This window comes from Aquarana catesbeiana, linkage group LG09 (assembly GCF_042186555.1).
Source record: "Aquarana catesbeiana isolate 2022-GZ linkage group LG09, ASM4218655v1, whole genome shotgun sequence".
In the NCBI taxonomy this organism is placed as follows: Eukaryota; Metazoa; Chordata; class Amphibia; order Anura; family Ranidae; genus Aquarana; species Aquarana catesbeiana.
Genome location: NC_133332.1, coordinates 269,279,327 through 269,304,606, shown reverse-complemented (window position 1 = coordinate 269,304,606; position 25,280 = coordinate 269,279,327). Strand labels below are relative to the sequence as shown.

Genomic DNA, 25,280 nt, shown 5'->3' with positions numbered 1-25,280 from the left:
GTAACCAGTTCCAGGTTCAGGTCTCTCAAAATGCGATGGCATCTTGGGAGACCCTGTGAAAGTGTGCCTAGTCTGTGCAATGCTATACCCTACGCTAATACTCAACTAGTGCTTGGTAGCGTTCAAAACATTCACCAATGCAAAGACCAGGATTATCAGGACAGGAGGGACAATAATAGCGGGTGTCACGCCTATATCTGCGCTTGCTGCAGACACAACATCTTTTTTGGGGGGGTTCGCTGGGTAGGGGTACTCGGGAGAACATAAAGAAAATGCCTCTCATGCAGCCGACTGCATTTGGTTGGGGATGTGAATGGGGGAAGTACGGGCACTGCAGAAGTGGTGGGTTCCCAATTAGGATTGGCGAATACAGCAGGAAGGGCATTATGGGCACGACGGGCCTGTGTTTGTCTTCTTGGTGGCAGCGGGACACTACTTGTGCTTGCCACCTCACCAGCTTGAACTGCACTTATGGGACTCGCCATGTCACCAAGTGTTACTGCAGTGCTGGTTTGACTATGACCGGGGTGTACTAGGGCGCTGGTGCTTGCCAGTTCACCAAAACGCTGCCAAAAAAACTGTTAGCGATCGCAGGGATCAGGCCTGACTCTGCGAATGCTGCAGTTATGCGTTTAGTGTTTTGTAAGTGACAGTGATCGATCGATACTGCACTTGGGTGGGCTGGGCTGGGCCGGGCGGAGGGGCAAAATGCAGGTGCTAGCAGGTATCTGGGCTGATCCCCCAACACTGCGTTTTTGGGAACCCTAAACTGCTGGGGATGTTAGTATAGATCTGATCGGATCAGATATTGATCCATTCAGATACTATGCCACTAAGGAAGGTGTACGGTGCGTGCGTGGGTGTTAGCGGTACTGTCGCTAACCTGACGCTGCTTGAGGCTGGTGCTTGCCAGTTCACCAAAACGCTACCAAAAAAACTGTTAGCGATCGCAGGGATCGGGCCTGACTCTGCGAATGCTGCAGTTATGCGTTTAGTGTTTTGTAAGTGACAGTGATCGATCGATACTGCACTTGGGTGGGCTGGGCCGGGCAGAGGGGCAAAACGCAGGTGCTAGCAGCTATCTGGGCTGATTCCGCTAACACTGCATTTTTGGGAACCCTAAACTGCTGGGGACGCTAGTATAGATCTGATCGGATCAGATATTGATCCGTTCAGATACTATACCACTAAGGGAGGTGTACGGTGCATGCGTGTGTGTTAGCGGTACTGGCGCTAATCTGACGCTGCCTGGGGCTGGTGCTTGCCAGTTCACCAAAATGCTACCAAAAAAACTGTTAGCGATCGCAGGGATCAGGCCTGACTCTGCGAATGCTGCAGTTATGCGTTTAGTGTTTTGTAAGTGACAGTGATTGATCGATACTGCACTTGGGTGGGCTGGGCTGGGTTGGGCGGAGGGGCAAAATGCAGGTGCTAGCAGGTATCTGGGCTGATCCCGCTAACACTGCATTTTTGGGAACCCTAAACTGCTGGGGACGCTAGTATAGATCTGATCGGATCAGATATTGATCCGTTCAGATACTATACCACTAAGGGAGGCGTATGCTGCGTGCGTGGGTGTTAGCGGTACTGGCGCTAATCTGCGCTGCCTGGGGCGACGCATATCACCCCCGGGCGATCAGGGGGCTAAACCTTTATTCGGTAATAAACGGCGGGTGCCCTGACACTATAAAAAATAAACAAACTAACCAGCGTCACCCGTAACAGTTATACGGTGATCAGTGGTGAAAGGGTTAACTAGGGGGCAATCAAGGGGTTAAAACATTTATTAGATAGTATATGGGGGTCCCTGACGCTTTAAAACGCTGACGGCGAACCTAAATATTTACGTCCCTAACTAGCGTCATCAGCGACACTAATACAGCGATCAGAAAAATGATCGCTTAGCAACACTGGCGACGGGGTGATCAAGGGGTTAAAACTTTATTAGGGGGGGGTTAGGGGGGTACCCTAGACCTAAAGGGGGCTAACACTAACTGCCCTACCACAGTAACTGTCACAAACTGACACCATGCAGTAATCAGAAAAAAAAAACACTGCTTGGTGTCAGTGTGACGGGGGGGGGAGGGGTGATTGGGGGGTGATCGGGGGGCGATCGGGGGTGTTTTGTGTGCCTTGCATGTTCTACTGTGAGGTGTAGTGTTTGTGCACTCACATTGATGTCTTCTCTCCTCGGCGCCGGAACGGAAAATACCGAGCCGAGGAGAGATGACATCATTTCCTTTGCTGCTGTTTAGCATACAGCAGCAAAGGAATGTTCTGATTGGCCGGCAGCGATCGCGAGGGGGGGGCCACGAACGGATGGCCCCCCCACTCACCTCCGATCGCCGGGGGACAAAAGAGGACCGCTTCGGGCACCGGTGGGGGGGGGGCGATCGGACCCCCCACCCGCGGGAGGCAGATCACGTGTATGTACATGATTCTGCCTGCCCTTGCCGCCTTGCCAACGTACATCGGCGTGAGGCGGTCCTCAAGTGGTTAAATTAAAAAATGGCCTTTAATTAAAAATAGAACCTGCAGGATTTGGCACGGTGGAGGCTTCAATAGACCTAGTATGAGTGCTGGCACATTCAGTCACAGCCAAGAGAGCTTTATGGTTGCGCCACTAGAGGGCAGATCGAGCTTCCACACAAGCCTTCTGTAACAGTCCCCATATTGGGAGGTTGTTATTTGGTAAAACGCTAGACAACGCAATTTAACGAGTGACAGGAGGAAAGATCCGGACTGTGGCCACAGTCTCTAATAAGAGGAAGCAGCCATCTTTTCACTCAAATCAGTTGTATTTCAAAGGGGTTCAGGAGGCCAAATCTTATAGGCTAGGCTGCAAATTTACCACATCACAGTGGAGGTGGCTCAGAATTCCTTTTTACATGGGATCAAACCCAGAGCAGGCTGCTAGACATCCGCAAGTACCTATTAGTGTGGAACACCAGAGACATCTGAGATTTGCAGTGGCCATATGTCACTTGTAGTTCAGGTGTCTGCCATTTTTAGAATTGGCACAGAACCAAGAATCTTTTCAAAGCTCTTGTTGACGGTGGTGGTAATTTGTTTTTGGGGATAAGGCTCTACAACTACTTGGACATCATTTTGATTGTCGCATGTTCAAGCCAGGAACTGGCAATGCATCACAACCTTGTCCTAGAAGTCATTTCCAATTTCAATTGGCTAGTGAACAAGGCAGTTAAAGCAGAACTACACTGTTTCTAAGTACCACAAACAAAAAACACTATTTAATTAAGTTTTAAAATTCAGAGCAAACTCACCCATCCATCTATGCCTCCATGATTTATTTTGCTGAGAAATCACTTTGAAAAATGCCCCTAGCATCACTGGCCGTGGCCATCTTGAGTAAGAGCAGAGGATTTATGTAGCATTTACAGTACTTCTTGGAATCCATCTGCCATTAGCTCAGGCATGCAGGCAGGAGTGCTTAGGTGTGAAAACCCCTCCCCCTTCCTGAAGACCCTTGAAATGTATGACATCATTTGCCTGGGTTGGAAACCAGGAAGTAACTTAAGAAATGTAAAAAAAACTAAAAAAAAACTAGTAAAGCTAAAATATGTTCCTATCTATTTACTAATGCTAACAGCATAGGGATTAAAAATAGTCAGTGTTGATTGAAGGAGTGAAGTTCCACTATAACCCCGTCTCTGTCAATGAGGATCTTGGAGTAGTACTTGATACCCTAATAAGTCAAGTGTTTATTCAAAACTGCTAAATTTCCAAAATGAAAATTTGCTTAAGAAGAAACTTGGAGACAGCAATTATGTCAGCCAGGGATTGTTTCCTCCTGATTGGGACCTTTTACAGCTGCCATTCCAGTGGTGCTTGGGCCAGGTGGCACATGGGGGTGTTCAGTTTGCCTTCCTCAGTAAATGGGATGTGCTGTCTATGGATGAGAAGGTCTTTGTGTCTGCACAAATTTAGCAAGACCTGAAATTTTCACAAGTATGCCTTTTTTTGGGGCATGCCTTCCAGCCCAGGAGATGAAATAATTCTGACGTCGAATGCCAGTCTCTCTCCAGCCTGAGACAGGTGCAAGGCCATGGACTGCTGAGCTCTGAGGAAGAAGGGACGTTCCCTTTGAAACGCGTCAGCTGGTATTGATGCTTGTGAGTTCCTCTACGACCTTTGGAAGGTTCCGTTCATCCTAGACCGCATGCTGCTAGTCGGTGTATTTTTACATTGTGCCATCTTCTACAACTGCTTGTGAGTAGTTCCTTTTTATCATTTTTTCAATAAAAATTTTTATCAAAAAGATAATGCACATGGTTGGTGCGCCCTTTTTTTCCTTTCTCTCTTGCAAGGCCATTGGAGCCTGGAGCAATGCATACACAACTGTGTAAAATGGAAGGCAGTTTTTCTAGCATTGGAAGTCTTCCAAGGGGGCCTGAGTGAAGTTAGTGATTGATAACAAGACAGCAGTATGTTACATTGCCCACCAAAGGGGCATCAAGAATCTTTGCCTGTTGCATCTCGCAACAGAATTGTTTCACTTGGTGGAGCAAAATCATCAACGAATTGGTTAGGCAGATTATTTTCCAATAATGAACACCTCAACTAGTATTGGCTCTAGGGGGCATTTCGACAGTAGTTCTCATAGAGATTCCACTGAACTTGTAGCTTCCGGTATTTGCAACAAGGTGCAAAGACAAAATGATAGAAGATGGGTTCACAGAGCGATGGGATTTTCCATTGGTCTTTGTCTTCTTTTGATGTCCTTGATTATGAAGGTGCTTCTGAAAAATTGCACAGAACACGAGAACACCATACAGGAGCTTTCCAAATGCCGTATTGGCTCTGGTTTTTGCGGCTTCTCCAGATGTCAGCACCACCAATCCCATTTCGGTTCAAACAAGATCTTTTATGCCATCGTCAGTGGCAGCACTTCCAACCAGTGAGACTACTTTTTTATAGGCTGGCTATTATATCGGCCAGTCTAGAGCTACAGGGATTCTCATCCGAGGTGGTCCAGACCTTGGTGAAGGCAACAAGATCATCCATGAACGCTATGAAAAGATATGAAGAAAGCTTGTCTTGTTTGCTCAGCAAAAGATTTCTCTCCTGTGTTCCCAGCTCTAGCCAATATCCTGGACATTTCTACAGTCAGCATTAGAGGTTGGTCTGGCATACAACTCCATTAGAGTCTGGATCTCTGTCTTATCCTCTTTTTCAGGTTGCATATGGGAAGGAGAAGCATTGACCTGATGCTTCATGCAGGTTGCAATCCATATACAACTCTCAAGGAAATCCTTGATCCCTTCAGAGCACTTAGGATTGGTTCTGAAAGCACTAATGCAGGCACCCTTTGCACCAATAGCTTAATTTCAGACAAAAAAAGGTGGATTTGGGACTTTAAATGAGGTGGTAGACTTGTGTAGAAACACTTGGTCAATTTATTGTTGGAGTAAAAAATATATAAATGCATGTAAATAATAAAACTCATATAGGGAAATAAATAATGGAGTGTTATCATATTTATACTTATGCATACTGGATATGAATACAGAACAATGGTAAAATTATGTACAGAAGTCAATGAGTAAATGTCATCATAATGTACGTATGCATAGAATAGTATCATCCTATAAACAGATGTATACATGGTAAACACTTAGCACATTATATATATATATATATATATATATATATATTATATATATATATATATATATATAGCATAATGAATTCATATGGCAGCTGACAGCCTGATAGATGATACAAATGTTAAGAAAGAATATGACATATCCTGATATTATGTTAGTAGGGCATTAAACTACATCAAGAGAAAAAATGGGATGATTCGCGCTATGTGAAAGAGTGAATGTGTGGCTAAATAGTCACATCAAAGCCACTAAATGCAACCTGTGTAAGGGAATATATAAACCATATGTGCAATAATATGTTACAATCAGTGCAAAAAAATATATAAATAAATAAAATAAAAATGAAGTCCAAACATAATGAATCTGTTAGAAAATCGTTGTGAATGATTAAAAGTGATCCATAAAAGGAACCCAAAAATAGTGAAATAGCAATCACGGGTTTTTCAACCGCATGGAGCCTCAGATGTATGGAACCAATCAGTGCAAACAAATCACAATCAGTGCAAGCAAATGTAAAAATAAAGTCCAAACAAAATGAATCTATTAGAAAATCATTGTGAATAATTAAAAATAGTCCATAAGGAAAACCCAAAAATAGTGAGATAGCAATCACGGGTTTTTCAACCGCATGTGGCCTCAGCTATATAGAACCACCACCGACAGTAAGAGCCTGGCCGCTTACCAGAACCCCATGACCCCCCGTTACAGAGGGTCTAGAAGGGCTTTTGTGATCCTAGTGGTCCGAACTTTCCAGGAGCGAGGATGGAAATGGAAATTGGAAGGGACATCAGGTGTTGGAATGGAGATGGGTGGGTCCACAAGAAGGGGGCTCAGCCCTCAGCAAAGCAATGTCATCATAGAAGAAAAGAAGAGGAGGGCTCCCATAGTGTAAAATCCGATAGCAATTTATTTTAAAAAAAAAGTATAAACACTCACATGTAAAATACGATCATAAAATGAAAAATTGTTATCAGATACTTGCGGTAATTTTCCATTCCTGGCCTATCCTCACATCAGCACAGGACTCCCTCCCTAGTGGCCTGTCGCAGCAACAATTTTCCATTATATGCATTGCGGTTTGTGGTTAGTGGTTTACCAGGGATATGGCTGAAGCTATCAGCCATAAACCCATTTTTTTTTTTATTCAGCCGACAGCTGGCCTTCTCATGAAAGCAGTCCGAGCGGCTCATTAGTCGCTGGATCACTTTCAGAAGCGGCGAGAGGGGACTGTTTTGGTGTTTCTCGGGCTTACTGTTTTCACCGGCACGTCCGAGAAACGATCCGATGGTGCAGCTAGCTGGTCACAGAGGTAGGCAGAGACCAGATCCTCTCGGATCACCATCAAGATCAACATTTATTATTATTTGTTTTTATCTTTTGCTTTTTAAAGGTAAAGGAGAGATTTTGGGGGTCTTTTTGACCCCAGATCTCTCTATAAAGAGGACCTGCCATCCTTCTTTCTATCACAAAGGATGTTTACATTCCCTGCAATAGAAATAAAAGTGCTAAAAAACTAAAGGGACAGTTAAAAATAAAAAAAAATAAAGAAAAAAAATGTCAAACACCCCACCCCCTCCGTGCTTGCATACGTAAGTTGCGCACACGTATGTAAACATGTTCACAACACACATGAGGTATTGCCACGAACGTTAGAGTGAGAGTACAAATTCTAGCACTAGCTTTGAATCTGCACCTCTCTGTTCAAAAATTTAAAACATGCATTCTGAATCCATCACTTCCTGTAGTATCAGGCGACCATCCAGAAAACTTCTTATCCCATCATGCACTGCCTTACTGCATCACAGAATAGGGCATGTTTACCTCTCTGGACCACACCTCCTTCACTATACCACCTCTTTTTTTATTTTCACCCACTTTTTCCTTTAAGGTGGCCATACACTGTAGAATCTGGTTATACAATCTTCTTGATCAACTATGTAGTGCAAGGGCCTACCTGATGTTATACAAATTGAATAGATTGTTTAGGTGGGTCCTCCTATTCCATATTTTTGGTAAGTCTAAAGGAAATTTTTACAGAGATTGTAAAACCAGATTTTACAGTGTATGGTCAGCTTTAAACAAGCACATGAGAGGAATCAGAGGCACGTAGTTGTCTTTGTTCTTCACATTGTTCACATCCAGTGTGGTGGGAATGCACGTTTTTTGGCCTGTTTTTCCTGCAACACGCATAGGGCAGCCCATTTATTTCAGTGGGCTGTCCTACACACAACAAATGCGGCAAAATAGCTCATGGGGCATTTTGAGGTGTTTACACTTTTTTTACCTCGTGTTTCACCACATCTGTTGCACGTTTTTGCACTCGGCCAAAATGCACATTTGCTTCTGCGTTTGGGGTGTGGCTAACAATGGCACCAAAAGCGCAGCTAGTTCATTTTAGGTGTATAAAAAGGTACAATCTCTGTACAATCTCCTTTACCCGCTTGCCGCCCACCCACTGTCAAATGACGGAGGGATGGTGCGGCTCTCGTTCTGGAAGGGCGTCATATGACGGCGCCCCAGAATGGCCGCCATGGCACGTCACATGGAGGCACGCAGTGCGGCGATCGTGGCCACGCCATGTTGCTAGGACATGGCACAACCACAATCTCTGTAAAGAGCGGCAGCCATGACCCTTTAACCATGTGATCGGCTGAGTCTAATCACAGCTGGTCACATGTAAGCACAGAAGTGCCATGAATCGGCTCTCCTCGCCTTATACTGACAGAGTGTGTGGCGAGGAGTGCCGATCAGACCTGGGCAGACCTGATCATCAGTGCCCTGATTACAGGAAAGTGCCAGCAGTGCCACCAATCATTGCCCATAGGGGATGCTAGTCAGTGTCTCCCATCAGTGCCGCCTATCTATGCCACCTATCACTGCCCACCAGTGCTGCCCATCAGTGCCCACCACTGCTGCCTATCAGTGGCCACCAGTACTACCCATCAGTGTGGCATATTGGTGCCTCCTCATCAGTGCCCATAAGTGCCACCTCATCAGTGCCCATTAGTGCAGCCTATCAGTGCCCATCAGTGCAGCCTCCTCAGCGCACATCAGTGAAGGAGAAAAATTATAATTTTCAGTCTTTTTTTTTTGTAAAAAACATAAAAGTCCCAGCAGTGATTAAATACCACCAAAAGAAATCTCTATTTGTGTTAAGAAAAAGATTTAAAAAATTATTTTGGGTACAGTATTGCAAGACCTCACAATTGTCATTCAAAGTGTGACAGCTCGGAAAGCTAAAAAATGGCCTAGGCAGGAAGTGGGTGAAAGTGCCCAGTATTGAGGTGGTTAAATTTACCAAAACTATATAATAGCAGGACATACCTATCTATCCAATCACTAGGTATTCAATCAGGCGGGCCGTTGCATTACATAGTTAACGGTAGAACTGAATGTATAGTATATGGTGAGCTTTACAGACCTCTAGGGACACACCTCTGTTTTCAAAACTATAGCTCTGCCCTGCATAGTCGGTTATGTGATTGCTGAGCTCCTGCAGACTCTTCCAAATGAACAATCTATGCAAGAAGAAGGTAAGATACAAAATAATCGATCAGAAGATGAAGACACTGGCTATGTATTCAGAGAGAACAGTGCTCACTGACATTGATTGTATGTGAGTACAGAGGTGGGCTTGATGAATCTCCTGGAGAGGGAGGGCAGGTGCAACATGTGTTTTAATGGGGTCAGCTGCTGAAGTACTTTCTTCTAACAGTTTTCACGTCCCAAAGGACAAATACCAGGAAGTAGTGGAGGTGTTTTCTATAGGAGAAACTGGAGGCTGAGGTAAAGTCTGCCCTAGAATATAGTGAAATATTTTTCTATTCTGCAACAGAGGTATATTAATAGTATATTGGTACATAGGGAAGCTGGAGGAAAGTGCAAGCTTTAGCTGAGAGTGTGGTTTAATTTGCCCAATCAATATCTTAATAGTTGAAGTCTTCCATAATAACATCTAAAAACATGAAACCGTGTGTACTCTTGCAGCCCAGTCAAGTGAGCTGTCTGATACTCCCACAATTTTAAAAACCTCCCCAAGTAGAAATTTCCATTTTGTTAGCCAGACTTTTGTGGGTATACCTTTTAATTTGTATGTGCTTTTAGACTTTTATTGTTGCTTCCTCTTGGATTACAATTAGCAGGGACATGCTTTCTGCATTTGATAATGCAAGTTCGCTGCTATCTGGTTCGAATTCCCCCTGTTCCCACCATTCCACCCACAGCTATGTTTTGTATCCACTTTGATTCTTGCTCACTGCACAGTATATTCATTTTTGGATTTTTTTCCCCTCCCAGATCCTAGTTTAAAAGCCTTTCCAATTTTACGAATTTCTCCCCAACAGAGCTGCACCTTCCTCATTTAGATGCAGTTGGTCCCTACTGTAGAGCCATTAATTTCGACGTAAAGCCAGCCTGATTTTTGATGAACCCAAAACCCTCTTGGTGGAGAGAGGAGACAGTGAAGGGCGGCGGTGGTCACCTGAAGGCAAATTTTGCAGCATTAATATTAGTGGGGCTTCAAGGTACCCTACTCTCATTTCCACCAGAGCACAGGGAAAGTGATAGAGTGAGTCCCTAGTGGGCAGGAAAAGTCGAAGGACCAGCAATTGGTGAAACCCAGGACAAATACAGTATATGCTTACAATCTGAGATGAGAGTTCTGAAAGCACAGTGGTGACACAGAGGAGCGTTGGTTGAAGCACAGAAAGATATGCAGTGGGGAAATAATTTAACAATACATGGCCCTGTCTATTGGCCCATCAATGCGGCAAAGTCAGCTTGTACCTTTAGCAGAGAAACAGCCCCAAAGCATCATGTTTCCACCTCTGTACTACAGTCAGTAGGGATGGTGTTCTTATGGTCATAGTCAGCATTTTTCTTCCTCCAAACACTTTCTTCCCTCAGAACACTAAAGATGGGTCTCGGATGGGTGTTTCAGCATGACAATGACCCAAAACATACCTGGTCACCAACTACAAGAAACGTCTTACCTCTGCGCTTGTCAACAAGGGTTTCTCCACCAAGTACTAAGTCGTGTTTTGCTTGGGGATCAAATACTTAATTAACTAATTGAAACTGCACTCAATTTATAACATTTGTATCATGTGTTTTTTTCTGGATTTTTGGTTGCTATTCTGTCTCTATCATTTAAAATACACCTATGATAAAAAAAAATTATAGACCCTTAATTTTTTTGGAAGTGGGCAAACTTACAAAATCTGCAGGGGATCAAATAATTATTTTTTGCCACTGTATTGGTGTGAGGTGCACATCACAGAGGAAGATATGATATAAATTGATGAGAGACTTGATAATTCGATAATATTACAGACGTCAATGTTTTTGTAACACTTGTAACGATAGTGCATTTGTATTGATAATATTTGGTTATTTTTACAGCCTTTAGGTCTTTTTTTTTTTAATCTGAATTTATATGTGATGGATCAGAACACAATAGTCTAAGTTAGTGAAGTAAAATTAGAAAAATATATACATAAAACTATTTTTAAGAAATAAAAAGATGATAATTGGCATGTGCGTATGTATTCACCCCCTTTGTTATGAAGCCCATAAAAAGCTCTGGTGCAACCAATTACCTTCATAAGTCACATAATTAGTGAAATGATGTCCACCTGTGTGCAATCTAAGTGTCACATGATCTGTCATTACATATACACACCTTTTTGAAAGGCCCCAGAGGCTGCAACACCTAAGCAAGAGGCACCACTAACCAAACACTGCCATGAAGACCCAGGAACTCTCCAAACAAGTAAGGGACAATGTTGTTGAGAAGTACAATTCAGGGTTAGGTTATAAAAAAATATCCAAATCTTTGAAGATCCCTAGGAGCACCATCAAATCTATCATAACCAAATGGAAAGAATATGTCACAACAGCAAATCTGCCAAGAGACGGCCGCACATCAAAACTCATGGACCGGGCAAGGAGAGCATTAATCAGAGTGGCCAGAAGAAAGCCATTACTTAGAGCAAAAAACAAAACGTTTTGAGTTTGCAAAAAAAGGGGAGACTCCCAAAATGGTATGGAGGTAGGTGCTTTGGTCTGATGAGACTAAAATTTAACTTTTTGGCCATCAAAGAAAACACTATGTCTGGCACGAAACCCAACACATCACATCACCCAAAGAACACCATCCCCACAGTGAAACATGGTGGTGGCAGCATCATGCTGTGGGGATGGTTTTCAGCAGTCGGGACAGGGATATTCTTGAGCAAAACCTTTACCGCTCTGTGTGTGATTTGAGGCTAGGACAGAGGTTCACCTTCCAGAAGGACAATGACCCCAAACACACTGCTAAAGCAAAATTTTAAGGGGAAAAATATATATGTGTTGGAATGGCCTAGTCAAAGCCAAGACTTCAATCCAATAGAAAATCTGTGGTCACTCTTAAAGATTGCTGTTCACAAGCGCAAACCATCCAACTTGAAGGAGCTGGAGCAGTTTTGCAAGGAGGAACGGGCAAAAATCCCAGTGGTAAGATGTGGCAAGCTCATAGAGACTTATCTAAAGTGACTCTTGGACCTGTGATAGCCGCAAAAGGTGGCTCTACAAAGTATTGATTTTAGGGGGGTGAAGAGTTATGCACATTGACTTTTTCTTTTATTTTGTCCTATTTGGTGTTTGCTTCACAATAAAAAAAAAACATCTTCAAAGTTGTGGGCATGTTCTGTAAATTAAATGATGCAAATCCTCAAACAAGCCATGTTAATTCCAGGTTGCGAGGTAACAAAACACGAAAAATGCCAAGGGGGGGTGAATACTTTTGCAAGGCACTGTATAATGCCCAGCAGTGGTTTTTACAGTGCTTAGTTGTTACAGTACCCAGCAGTTATTACAGTGGTTATTACAGTGCCTAGTTATTATAGTAACTAGCAGTTGTTAATACAGTTATTTCAGTGGCCAGCAGTGTTATCACAATGTACAGCTCCTCACACAGCCTCCCTCAGGTTGTACAGCAGCTCCCTCACCCTTTCACATGGCTCACACACACATCTCACTCATACAGTAGAGCTGTACCTCACAGTTCTCATCATGTTGCCTGTTCCTTCTATCTAGCATCTGCTCAGAGAGGTCCCCATGGTGTGGGATGGGCCCTCCCTATTCAGTCTTCACTCTCTCCTTCCTCTCCTCCACCTTACTGCAGGCTCCTTTAACATATCTCCCAGGTTTCCGGCCTTCTATTGCATCCTTACTCTGCTCAGTGGTCCAGACATTGTGGATCCTGCATAGCAGCAGCACTTACCGTTTGCTACTGCTAGCTTTCACTTCCACCAATATAGGGAACTTGTTATATTTGCTTATGTGTATTTCTGTGTTGCTAGTGTCTTCCTTTGTTGCAGGAAGTGGAATTATGTAAAACCAGCCATCAAGATAAGCTTGGTCTAACAGTTTGTTACCGCACAGATGATGAAGAAGATCTGGGAATTTATGTAGGAGAGGTATGCAGCTCTGAATTCCCTTCAGCACTTCCATTTATAAGAACAGTCTCACTTTTATGCTTCTGGGGGGCTTCCTTTCTTCAGGCATTTATTATGACAGTTAGCATTAAAGAGGCCATGCCAAAGGATTTTTTGACAACAAGCTTTCCATAACAGTGTATATGCGATTAATGTATTTTAGGCTTGTTGTTTACCTGTAAAAACCTTCCTTGTATAGACATTTAAGAGCCTTGGGACTGCTGCTGGGTGCTGCCATCTTGGTTGTGATAGCAGCTCCAGCTGAGTCAGCTGGCTCATGTGAAAATGTAGTATTCTCCTTTACTCCTCTCCTGGCTGCTAGGTAAATGGTTATGCAGGGAGGTGAGGGGAGGGACAGAGAAGCAGTAATTCGTGTAGCTAGTAGGTTGTAAGCTTATAGGAATAAACAAAATGTGTTGTGCTGTCATTTTAAATTGAATTAACACATTGTTTATATTTTAAGGTGTTAAGAAAAAAAAATATGATCCCAAATATATAGAAGTCCAAAATTTTCTTAAAGTCCACCGTGAGGTAAATTATTTCTTCATAAGTCACACCAATATAGTGCACCAACCACCATGAAAACATACAGCCAAAAGTTCAGACCCCAGGCACAGGGAGGTCTAACAGCGCTTAAAGGACAAATCCCAAATGGATGGATGGTGGTTGTGGGGGTCTGCGGGCAGGGGGCTTATCAGAAACTGGAAGCCCCTTTAACAAGGGGGCCCCCCAGATCCCAGCCCCCTCCCATGTGAATGAGTAGGGGTACCCTTACTCATCCACTTAAAAGATAAAAGCAAATAAAAACACAACACATGTTTTTGACAAGTCCTTTTAAAAAAAATAAAGAATAAAAAAAAATGTCCCCCGCTGTAGATCTATCCATCTTCAATCACGATGCCCACGGCCACCACTGACCCGAAAAAAAGAGGAAAAGAAAAAAAAATCCTTTAGTCCCGACGAAGGCTCCCATTTAAGAGTGTTCAGATATCGGAGCCTTCATCGAGACCAGATTTTTTTTTCCTTTTTTTGGGGATCAGCAGTGGTGGTGGGTGGCGTGATTGATGATGGATCTACAACATTTTAGATTTTTTAATAAAGAACTTTTTACACTTTTTTGGTGAATGAGTTAGGGCTACTATGTACCCCTACTCATTCACAAAGGAGGGGGGGCTTGTTAAAGGGGGCCTTCCAGATTTCAGCAAGTCCCCTGCCCCCAGGCTTCCACAATTGCCGACCAGGACTGTGGGGACAAGGTGCTTTGGGGTGGGGAGAGCCAAGGCACCATCCCCCATGTTGGGGGCATGTGGCCTGGTATGGTTCAGGAAGGGGAGCCACTCACTCATCCGCCCGCCAATCCTGGCCTGCCAGGCTGCATGCTTGGATAAGGGCCTGGTTTTGATTTTGGGGAGGGGGGGAACGCTTCTCTTTTTTTTTTCTTTTGGCTTGGGGTCTCCCTTTAAAATCCATACCTGGCCCTTTGGAGGGGAAGACCCCCACGCCATTTTTTCCCCACATTATTGTATTGGTGGCATTCATACATTCAGTATTTTACACTCTAGGCTAAACACTGCTAAATGCCAGCGAAACTGCTAAAACATTAGCGTTTTTTTTTTGTACAGGGTTTCTAAAGCAGTTTTTAGCTTTCTAGTGTGCATGAAGCCTTAAAATTTAACTAAAACCTGCAGTTAGGCTTTAATTTCCAAGATTGTTGAGACTTCAGCTGTCATCACACATTTATCTCTGCTGGTTACTAGGTTTAAAGGAATAGTTATGTAATACAATAAAATGTGAAGTTAAATTTTAGGAAAATTTTCTCTTTAACAGGTGAACCCAAACAGCATTGCTGCAAGAGACGGCCGACTAAGAGAAGGAGACAGAATTCTTCAGGTAGGTCACTGATGTAACTAGTCTATTAAATGGTTATGTATTCTGAGAAGGATTTATTAGCCCTCGTTCACATTGTAGGCGGGTTTGAAATTGTGCAAGTTCAGCTGAACTCCTGCTTGGCGGCTTCTCGCCTCCTTTCATTGCAAATTCGGGGGCAATTTGAAAGATATCTATGCGGGTTCATGCACAGATGTCTATTGAAATCGCCCCCGAAGTCGCCAAAAGTAGTGCATTGGTGTGGCGCCACAAAGTCGGCGTCGCATCGTTTCAGACGGTGCCGTTGCTGGCAATAGGCTCCGATTTGGCATGCGATTGACATGTCCAATCGCATGTCAAATCTGGCCTGATGTGAGCAGGGGCTTGACGAGCATGAATCAGCACCTAACAGTTGCAAATTAGGCTGCCTCTCATTAAAGGATTTGCAATATAAGTTTTCTATCTGTGACCTCTGCAACTGCCATCCTAGAGAGGTGGACAAATATGACACTGTAAAACATGCGCACATTGTAAAAAAAAAATTTAATTCTGGATATGTGGAAACATGTGAAGCTCCTTCATAGTGGTAGTGCTCAGACAGGGGCTTACACCAGGCAGGATCATTGTTGTGGGGAAAGAAGGAAGCATGCATTGTTTTGACATATGAAATTCAGGTGTTGCTCAGAAATTTTTGGGTGCTGCAGCAGCAATGGCTTTTTCATAGGTTGCAATGTAGATGAGCATACTTGCCTACAAACAGAAAATTAACCTGCAAGACTGGTTAAATGCCAAGATGCCATTATAATAGCCATAATAATCTGTTTAAAGCAGCATTTAACGATTTATCTAATATATATATAAGACAATTTGAGCTTCAATAAATTGGGATGTTTCAGACAATAAATAAAATTAATTTCATTGCGTTCACACTTTGTCTTGAAGATTTTGTATAGGAGTATTTTTTACGAAAGATCTTGCCATTTTCAAGTTTTATGACTACTGGGTTCCCCCTTTTTAGATTAATGGCATGGATGTCCAAAACAAAGAGGAGGCAGTGGCCATACTAACACAGGAGGAAAACACCAACATCTCCTTGCTAGTTGCTCGTCCAGAGCCTGAGGTGAGATTCTAAATACATTAAAATCAAAGACTTAAAGCCACATCCACTATACCATTTATTTGAAGTGAAGACCTCGTCTATGGACTGAAGCTCGCTGGCTCCCCACCCCCCCCCCCTCCTCCCCTCCTATCACTTTTCTATCCTACACTTATTTCACCCTCATCCATTCTGTTTTTCCTCTCTTTCTCCTTCATGTCTCCAATATATCTCTCTAGATGCAATATAATCTATAGGATCTCTTTTTATGTAAATAGAGATCTGAAAATTTGTAACTAACTACACTTTTGTAACTTATGTATACGTTGGTTATCCCAGACTCCCTGGGTCCAGGGGTGCAGCAGGCTCCCAAAGGGGCACCCCTACACAGGATAGTTAATGCCTATCTGTCAACAGACACTCGTTATACGGGTTTAACGTAACAACTTATTTATAATGACCTTCGCACTTGTATACGATTGCACTATTTCAACATTTAAAAGAAATATTTGTTTACTAGGAGGCCATATGTCAGGTAACTGACACTGTTTACACTCCTTTTCTTTTATTTTCTTTCTGTTTTTACATGTTTTTATATTTGTGAAAAAAACATCAATAAAAACTTATTGAACCATAAAATCAGAGACTTATCTGCTGAACCCTGTAGAAAACAGAAATATTTAAGTGCAGTGTTTTTTGTGGTTTTTTTTTGTTTGCTTTTTTATATTTATGCATTGCTGGAATAGAATAAGTCGTACCTAGTGCCACAATTGAAGTGGAATGTTAGACCAGACTGTCAGCTTTTTATTGCCAGCTATGTTTGGGAGGGTTTCTACTCTACTGCAAAAATTGTTCCTGTTGTTGAGCAAGAGAAAGCAAAGGGAGTTCTCCCCGACAAAGACACATTACAAACTTGGCAGCTGTTATAACCCTTTCACATTCTACCCCCAAAAAATCAAGTTGCTACTAGATATCTAAGTTCTAATGAATGTATATAAAATTTAGCAATACTTGAATAAAGAATAGAAGAATAAAGATGTCCTTGTTGATAACATTGAAATTTAGCTGTTCAGGCATGATTAACAAAATACTTCATGACCCTTGGTGCCTGTGAGTATTTGTGTTAGCCTTCGTAGTTTTGTTTTGACTTTTCTTGTGTACAGGACAACACTGATATTGAGTTCTAAGTCTAATCAGGGCACCAAGAGGTGAACAATAAGGCAGTGTGCTGTGCCTACTGTGGCATATTATAGCTCTAGCAAAACTGTGCTAACAGTGGCAGGGGCTTAAAACTTAACCCTACACAGTATAATATGTCAGTCCTTGCACCCCAAGACTTCATGCTCGTGGACACATGAGGTCTTGTAAGTTATAAATATGGGCATAGTTGTTTTGTCAGTAAGCCCCGATGCCCCATACGGCTGCCCATAGAAATAAGTGTCCAGTGGCGGTTGGCGCTGTATATTTTGGGGGGGCAGCAAACAAGACACCTGTCGCCACCACCCCCCTGGTCGGTCGCTCGTCCACCCTCCCCCAGTAGCCCCAGACTTACCCCATCTAGCAGCTTCGGCTCCTTCCAGCGTCTCCTTGGCGGCTTTACCCATTATCTCCGGGTTCACAGTGACTTACTACTCGGCGGCTTCTCTCCTCCATTTCCTTGGCAGCCAATACAATCGCTTCTCCTGCTTGCCATTCGAGTTTTAAGACCCACTTCCTGATTGACCGGGAGGAGAATCAGGAAGACAATAGCGAATATTAATTCGCTATTGTCACACAACTGGGTGGGCTCAGGGCGCAGTGCTCTGCGCCCCAAAACCACCCTTTTTTTTTTTTTAAAGCCAATCAGAGCCTCAGGCTCTAATCATGTGCTTCATAAAAAAAAAAAAACATTGGAAGCCATGTGTCCGGCACCCTGCATTTAGATTAGGGGCTGGATGCATGGATTAGGAGGGTGGCACTCCTAATAGATGGGCTGCCACTGTAAGTGCCTTTCTGAGCAGCAAAGTAAAAGTGGACTTTACTTCTTGAGGCTGGGTTCACACCTCCGACAGACGCGGCTCAGAGCAGGGGTCCGGTGTGTCCCTGTTCTCCATTTCAGGGCATTCCAGGGCCGAATAGTTGTCTGAATTCAGCTCTGAAACTGAGCCAAAGATGCACGTTCCTGTGCAAGCCGCTCCACAGCCGCAAAGGAGATGTGCAAACCGGCTCCATAGAGAGCCGGTCACAATCTCGTGTCATGCAAATTGGATGCGGTGAAACCTGCATCCAATTCGCATAGGTGTGAACCCAGCCTAACTAAACAATTTGCTCTCTGTTGCTTACATTTATTACTTCAGACAAATCAGGTAGAGTTTGACTAGGGCTTTAAAGAGGAAATAAACTCTAATGGGTTTTACTTCCTAAAGGGGTACTTTAGAAACGACACGATTGTGCCCTTTCTTCACTGCGCATGTGGCGATGACTTTGGCGTAAGCGTATATGGTAAATATCTTCTAAACCGTGCAGGTTTAGGAGATATTTACAGTACCTACGGGTAAACCTTATTATAGGCTTACCTGTAGGTAAAAGTGGTGTAACTAGGTTTATATCCACTTTAAAGGTCCCTTTTAAATATGCAGTGTTAACACTTCCAAAACGTTTTATGAAGATTTCAATAATTATATTAATTGTGAAAACTTGATATGCTTTTAAATTATATGAAGTATCTTTAAATCTGCTTGACTCATCACATTTATTTTCTATGGTTCATCCTAGATGGGCAGGAGATGGAAAGATAGTGACAGAGAGGATTTCTTGGATGATTTAGTATCTGAAAATGAAGAGGAACTACAAACACAAAGAGTGACCTCTCCGCTTCAGCAGCAGGTACCTAGCAGCTTCGAACCCTGCTTAGCATCAAAACGCTGTGGTGTTTTATTAAAAACTAATTTGTATTGCCTATTGCCTCCTTATTTGTGTTTTCACGATTTAAAATAATAACATCTATATCATGATTTAAAATATAATAACATCTACAAATCATAACAACATCTATACCTACTACATTTTGCAATGATTCCAAAAATATATTTTCTGATTTAATTCCAATTCTGTATTAATCATGCCACACAATTTTCTAAAATGAAAAAGAGGGACACCCTTTAACATGAGAAATTTTAAGTTGAAATTTCCCAGTTACATAGGGCTCCATTCACAAAGCGATATATTACCACATGCAAGTATGCGGTAAAATACCGCACAGCGTTTTCCAAAAAGTTTTTGGCATTCACTAAAAAATGCTACTAAAATACCACATAAGTTATTTTATGAAGTCATACGGTATTTTAGTAGTGAAAGCCTGCAGTAATTTACCGCCGGTGGTAGATGGCATCTTTAACAAACATTGTAAATAGCTGGATGTTAAGGAGCGGGCTGCCGCCGGCATCCTTAACAACCAGTAACTGTCATGGTTGTTAGGGAGCAGGTGGCCACCGCATCCTTAACAACCAATTGTTGACAGCTGAATGTAAAAAAAAAGAATTGCCGGCAATGAAAAATGTATACAAAAAAATGATGTGGGGTCCCCCCCCAATCTATACCAGGCCCTTTGGGTCTAGTATGGATTTGAGGGGAACCCCCACGCCAAAAATAAAAAAAAATGGCGTGGGCCCCCCCCCTCCCCCCCAAAAAATACCAGACTCTTATCCTAGCATGCAGCCTGGCAGGTCAGGAAAGGGAGCCAATACCTTTATACAATTTCCCTTTAGATTTATGAAAACCATATAATATGAGGTCAAACCTAAACACTTTCAATTTATATGCAGTAAGGCAGGCCCTTGCACTACAAAGTTGAAGATAAATCTAAAAGAAATTGAACAAGAAATCTGTATAATGTATGGCCAGTTTTAGTAAGTATATGGGTGTAATCATGTTGTCCAGCAAAGCAGGTCCTCATCAATCACAATCAACTCCACCCAGCGACCCATCCATTACTACAAATGACAGCTCTCAGGCCACGCAGTCTAATGTAAATGAAGAAGTGTCCTGGGTGTTGCCCATGGTACCCACAGCACTCTACCCCCTTTTTTTTTTTTTTAAAGGGTCTGGCATAGTTTCAGTTTAGTTTACAGTGTTCTCTGTGTGTGCTTGAATGGCTGCCAGTTCCCTAACAGACAGCCTGAGCAGGAGTCTGTCACATTTAGCAACAGTTGTAATTCTGCTGCTAAATGTTCCACTTCCTGCTGCAGCCGAAGGTTCGGCTCAACCAAACCCCCATTTAGTTTGGCCATTCGCAAACTTCCAAACAAGAAAAATTAAATTTAAAAATTTCCCACCACAGTAACAAGCTATTACAGGTGCATCTCAAAATATTAGAATATCATCAAAAAAAGTTAATTTATTTCAGTAATTCAGTTCAAAAAGTGAAACTAATATATTATATAGATTCATCACACACAGAGTGATATATTTCAAGCATTTCTTTATTTAATTTTGATGATTATGGCTAGTGAAAACCCAAAATTCAGTATCTCAAAATAAGAATATTGTGAAAAAGTTCAATTTTCTCTAAGACTCATGGTGTCACATTCTTATCAGCTAGTTAACTCAAAGGTTTCCTACGACTTTAAATGGTCTCTCAGTCTGGTTCAGTAGGTTACACAATCTTGGGGAAGACTGCTGACTTGACAGTCCTCAAGAAGACAGCCATTGACACCCTCCATGAGGAGGGTAAGTCACAAAAGGTCATTACTAAAGAAGCTGGGTGTTCAGAGTGCTGTATCCAAGCATATTAATGGAATGTTGAGTGGAAATAAAAAAGTGTGGTAGAAAAAGGTGCACAAGAAACAGGGATAACCACAGCCCTGAGAGGATTATGAAACAAAAGCCATTCAAAAATTTTGGGGGAGATTCACAAGGAGCGGGCTACAGCTGGTATCAGTGCTTCAAGAGCCATCACACACAGATGTATCCAGGACATGGGCTACAACTGTTGCATTCCTTGTGTCAAGCCACTCCTGAACCAGAGACAACGTCAGAAGCGTCTTACCTGGGCTAAGGTAAAATGGACTGGACTGTTACTCAGTGGTCCATAGACGTCTTTTCAGATGGAAGTAAATTTTGCATTTCATTTGGAAATCAAGATCCCAGAGTCTGGAGGAAGAGTGGAGAGGCACAGAATACAAGTTGCATGAGGTCCAGTGTGACGTTTCCACAGAAAGCGTTTTGCTTTAAGGCCTAAAAATTTCTTTATCGAACATCATGGGACACAGAGCCTTAAGTAATTAATGGGTTATGGGCCACCTTCAGGTGTTGACACTGGTATACCCAATACAGGAAGTTGACTCCCCTATATAACCCCTCCTCCTTCCAGGAGTACCTCAGTTTTCGCCAGTGTCTAAAGCCCTGATGAAGACACGTGATCCCTGTGTCGAACACGCGTAGGGGAGGGGCCAGGACGGAGCAAGGAGCAGGGAGTTCTATTCGGGATGAGACGCATACCTTACCCTCGTTGCTGCTGTACTATTTGATATCCGTGTATAGATTGGTGCACTGACGCACCTTCAAATTCTGATTACCCCTTTGCGGGGAACGTTTTTATGTAATAAACTTTTTAGACGTTATTACACTATTGAGTTTTCTTTTTATCATATAAACTTTGTTTGTGGAACTGCATTGGAGCCGTGTATCTGGTGATCAGCATTGAGCTGTGGGAAGGCTCCAAAGCGTGTTTTGACTAAGTGTAAAAGCTGGGTCACACGCTCTGAGGTGAGCGCAATTCCTGGGGGGTCACTGGACAACACTGGAGCATGATTTTACAGCACAAAGGAACACTTTAAGCATGCTGGATTTGCATCTTTGGACACTTATCTTATACACCCATGTGTTTTAATTTACAGGATTGCACTGATCACTCTGCAGCAATTTTAAATGATTGTTGATCACGCTAAATGCTGGACACTGAGCACCTTTTGTAGTTTGTATGCACTTTAATATATTTCCATATAAATTTGCATTATTGTTTATGCACTTTGCACTTTATTGTATATTTCATTGTATATTTGTTATCTTTATATATTGATGTTTAGTGGTGATACATCATTAGCACTTTATCCGAATAGGATTATTTTATAGTTATGACATTTCTTCTGCCCTATAATATCTTTTTATGATATTTTGGGTATATATTTTATGTTATATTTATCGTTTGACATATTACACTTTAGCGCAGCGTAATTTTTTCTGTATTGGATTGAGTGTCTAAAGGTGTTGGCACGAGTGAAGATGTGCTCTAAAGAGGCCCAGGAGGGATCCATGCTGGATTCAAAAAGCCTCCACAACTGGATCCATCCCGCCACTGTGGCTCCAGGATGGTACCCGGGCCTCGCATAGAAGAACGAGGTTTTGCCTGTAATGCTCCTTTTTGAGGGCTGGACCCTAGGAACTAAGACTCTTTTTGGTCTTGCTACATTACCTAAAGTTGCCCTGAAGGGTGCTTTACAAGGTCCAAAGGAGTGGAACCCCTATTAAAGGGCCCCAGTCTTTGAAAGTTTAACCACGCTGCCGGCCGTGATGGGTGAAGTTTGGATCTGTCTGTTTACAACAGTATCCTGCAGCTAGGAAAAGGTATCAGGAAAGCATAGGAACTGCAAAGTCCACCCATGACTTTTCTTTCATATTACACTGTAATGCCTTAAAAGCCCATCTAGAGGGAGTTACTATACCCTTTCTATCTGTGCTACAAACAGCGTGTGTCCTGGCAGTTGGGGGGGGTCTTAGTCCTCTCCCCCCAATTGGGGAAACTGAGTGGCTGGTACAATTGTGAAGGTACAAGAAAACAGCAGTGGGCAGTGTGACAATTCCCAGTGAAAACAGCACACTTATGTTTAGCCTCAGACTGCTAAAGAAACCCCCCCTCATCTCCCACTACATCCCCCCCAAACGCCGCACGCCGCTCCCACCCCCCCCCCCCAACATCGAGGGGTGCAGGGCCGCTTTATAAAGACATTTACTTGTGTTTTTTATTAAAGCCGTGTTTTCTCTCATAGAAGCCGCATGGCGGCTGCAGCCTTTCTCCTTCCTGGTCTGTGTCAGACCTGTAGCATGCCGTGCACGCAAGCTATACTTGAAGGAGGAGGAGGGCAGGCTGAGAAAAAGGGGCATGGCTACAGCGGATGGCGCCATGTGCGGACTCAGCGTCCTGTGAAGCACACAGCGCACAGGCAATCGGGTTCACACCTGAGAAGGGGGGGATGATAAAAGAGCTGACAATTATCACTTTGTGTCTACACACATAGGAGGAGAGCTGCCACGGGACACAGGAATGCTGAAGCATGTGAGAGGTGTACACAGGAATTTTCAGTACAGGAAAAAGACAGTATTGTTTAGCATCAGTTTAATGTGTTACCATTGCTTTTTTTCTTACTATTGCAGTATTGTTAGAGTGCCTCTGCTTTTGTGCTTTGCACTATGGCTTCCAGGGTTACTACTAAGGCACCAAAAAAATCCACCCCCAGGCGCTTGGAAACTCCAGTTATGCCTCCCCACTGTCATCCTCTTCGGAGATACCTGACATGGCAAGCCAGGGTGCGTCTTTGGAACCGATTGGTGGTGCAACTGCTTTTCACACTTCAGCTCCGGTATACGTGACTGAAGACGCATTTACCTCTGCCTTGCAAGGCTTAGAAGGAAGATTAGAGGCTTTAATCGCATCCTCCATTCAGGGGGATAGGAAGCGTGCTAGATCCCTCTCTCCCACTTCAAACCCTTTACTAAGGGAACAGTGCGGACAGGATGAGGTATTACCCTCAGATGATCGCGAGGAAGAGCAAACCGATCATTCCTCTGGGGAGGAAACAGCTGATGATTCAGCTTCACAATCTGAGGTACAGATCCTTACAAAGATGGTTCGCTCCACTTTCATGCTACCCATAACAGAGCCAGCTGAAAGTTCGGTTTCTTCCTTGGGTTCTTTGAAACCTTCACAACCTATGCATGCGTTTCCTATCCACTCATTAGAGAAGCTTATTTATACCGAATGGGATCATCTGGATAAGCATTTTCTCCCTCCAAAGAGATTCTCAGTACTCTATTCCATGGAGGAAAAAGTCACCAAAAGATGGAAAGTTCCAGCAGTTGATGCTGCGATTTCCAGTGTGAATAAAAGTTTGACTTGTCCAGTTGGCACTGCGCAAATGCTTAAAGATCCAACAGATAAAAAGTTGGAATTCTTGTTAAAATCCTCTTTTTCCTTGGCAGGAACTGTTACTCAACCTGCAGTCGCCGCAATAGGCATCTGTCAGTCCTTAAAGGACCAGTTTACAGATGCTCTTAAAGAGGTCCCTACACAACAGGCCCGGGTGTTGGCCAAACTACCAAAGGCGTTATGTTTTGCTATAGACACTATGAAAGATACTATTCACCAGGTGTCCCGTCTTGCGCTTGTGCTAATACACATGTGTAGAACCCTTTGGTTAAAGAATTGGACAGCCGAAACACGTAAAAAGCTTCTGACTAGTTTCCCTTTTCATGGGGAGCGACTATTTGGCGATGATTTGGATAAATACATCCAGACAATTTCTAGTGGAAAGAGTACTCTCTTGCCAGTCAAAGGAAAGTATAAACATCCTTCATTTAAACTGATTTTTTTTCCTGCTCCAGGGGCATCCACCTCTAGGCAGTGGCGACGGCCTCTGCCGTCAGACTTTAGAGGAAAACCTCAGGGTCAGTCCCAGGCACAAAAGAAGACCTGGGGCTGCAAATCTGCAAAGCAGGACACTAAGGCCTCATCAAGAATAAGCATTTCCCCCTCGCCAAATATATACTCAGAAGTCTGGAAAAGGAAAATTCAGGACAGATCAGCGAGAACTGATCCCACGGGGCCCCCAAACGCATCCGTTCCACATGCGAATGGATCCCTTGTCCTGGACACAAAGTTGACTAACTTCATTTTGACTCTGGATGCTAGAAGATCTACGTCCGGAGTCCCCCATCTTTGGCAAACCGCCCAAAAAAGTCAGGGTGAAGAGACCATTCCCCTGGGAATAACTGCTGGCGAATTAAGTAGTCCTCCTGCCAATTCTCTACTCCCGGGATGAAAACTGACGATAGGCATGGGACATTTTTTTCTGCCCAAGTTTAGAATATGGTTCACCTCTCTTTGAGCTGAGAGACTCTTGGTGCCCCCTTGGTGATTGATATAGGTCTCTCCAGGATACAAACTAGAATTCCAGGACT

At 43.2% G+C, this 25,280-nt stretch overlaps 1 protein-coding gene across 2 annotated transcripts in view; it reads left to right on the top strand.

Moving 5' to 3' along the window:
- The window catches only part of PDZD4 (PDZ domain containing 4), a 438,899-nt gene that overhangs the window by 394,470 nt on the left and 19,149 nt on the right, over positions 1-25,280 (top strand). For both annotated transcript variants that reach the window (XM_073600341.1, XM_073600342.1), the window contains 4 exons: positions 12,989-13,087; positions 14,933-14,995; positions 15,990-16,091; positions 18,822-18,932. In XM_073600341.1, the coding sequence (XP_073456442.1) occupies positions 12,989-13,087; positions 14,933-14,995; positions 15,990-16,091; positions 18,822-18,932 (375 nt within the window). The remainder of the gene's footprint in view (positions 1-12,988; positions 13,088-14,932; positions 14,996-15,989; positions 16,092-18,821; positions 18,933-25,280) is intronic.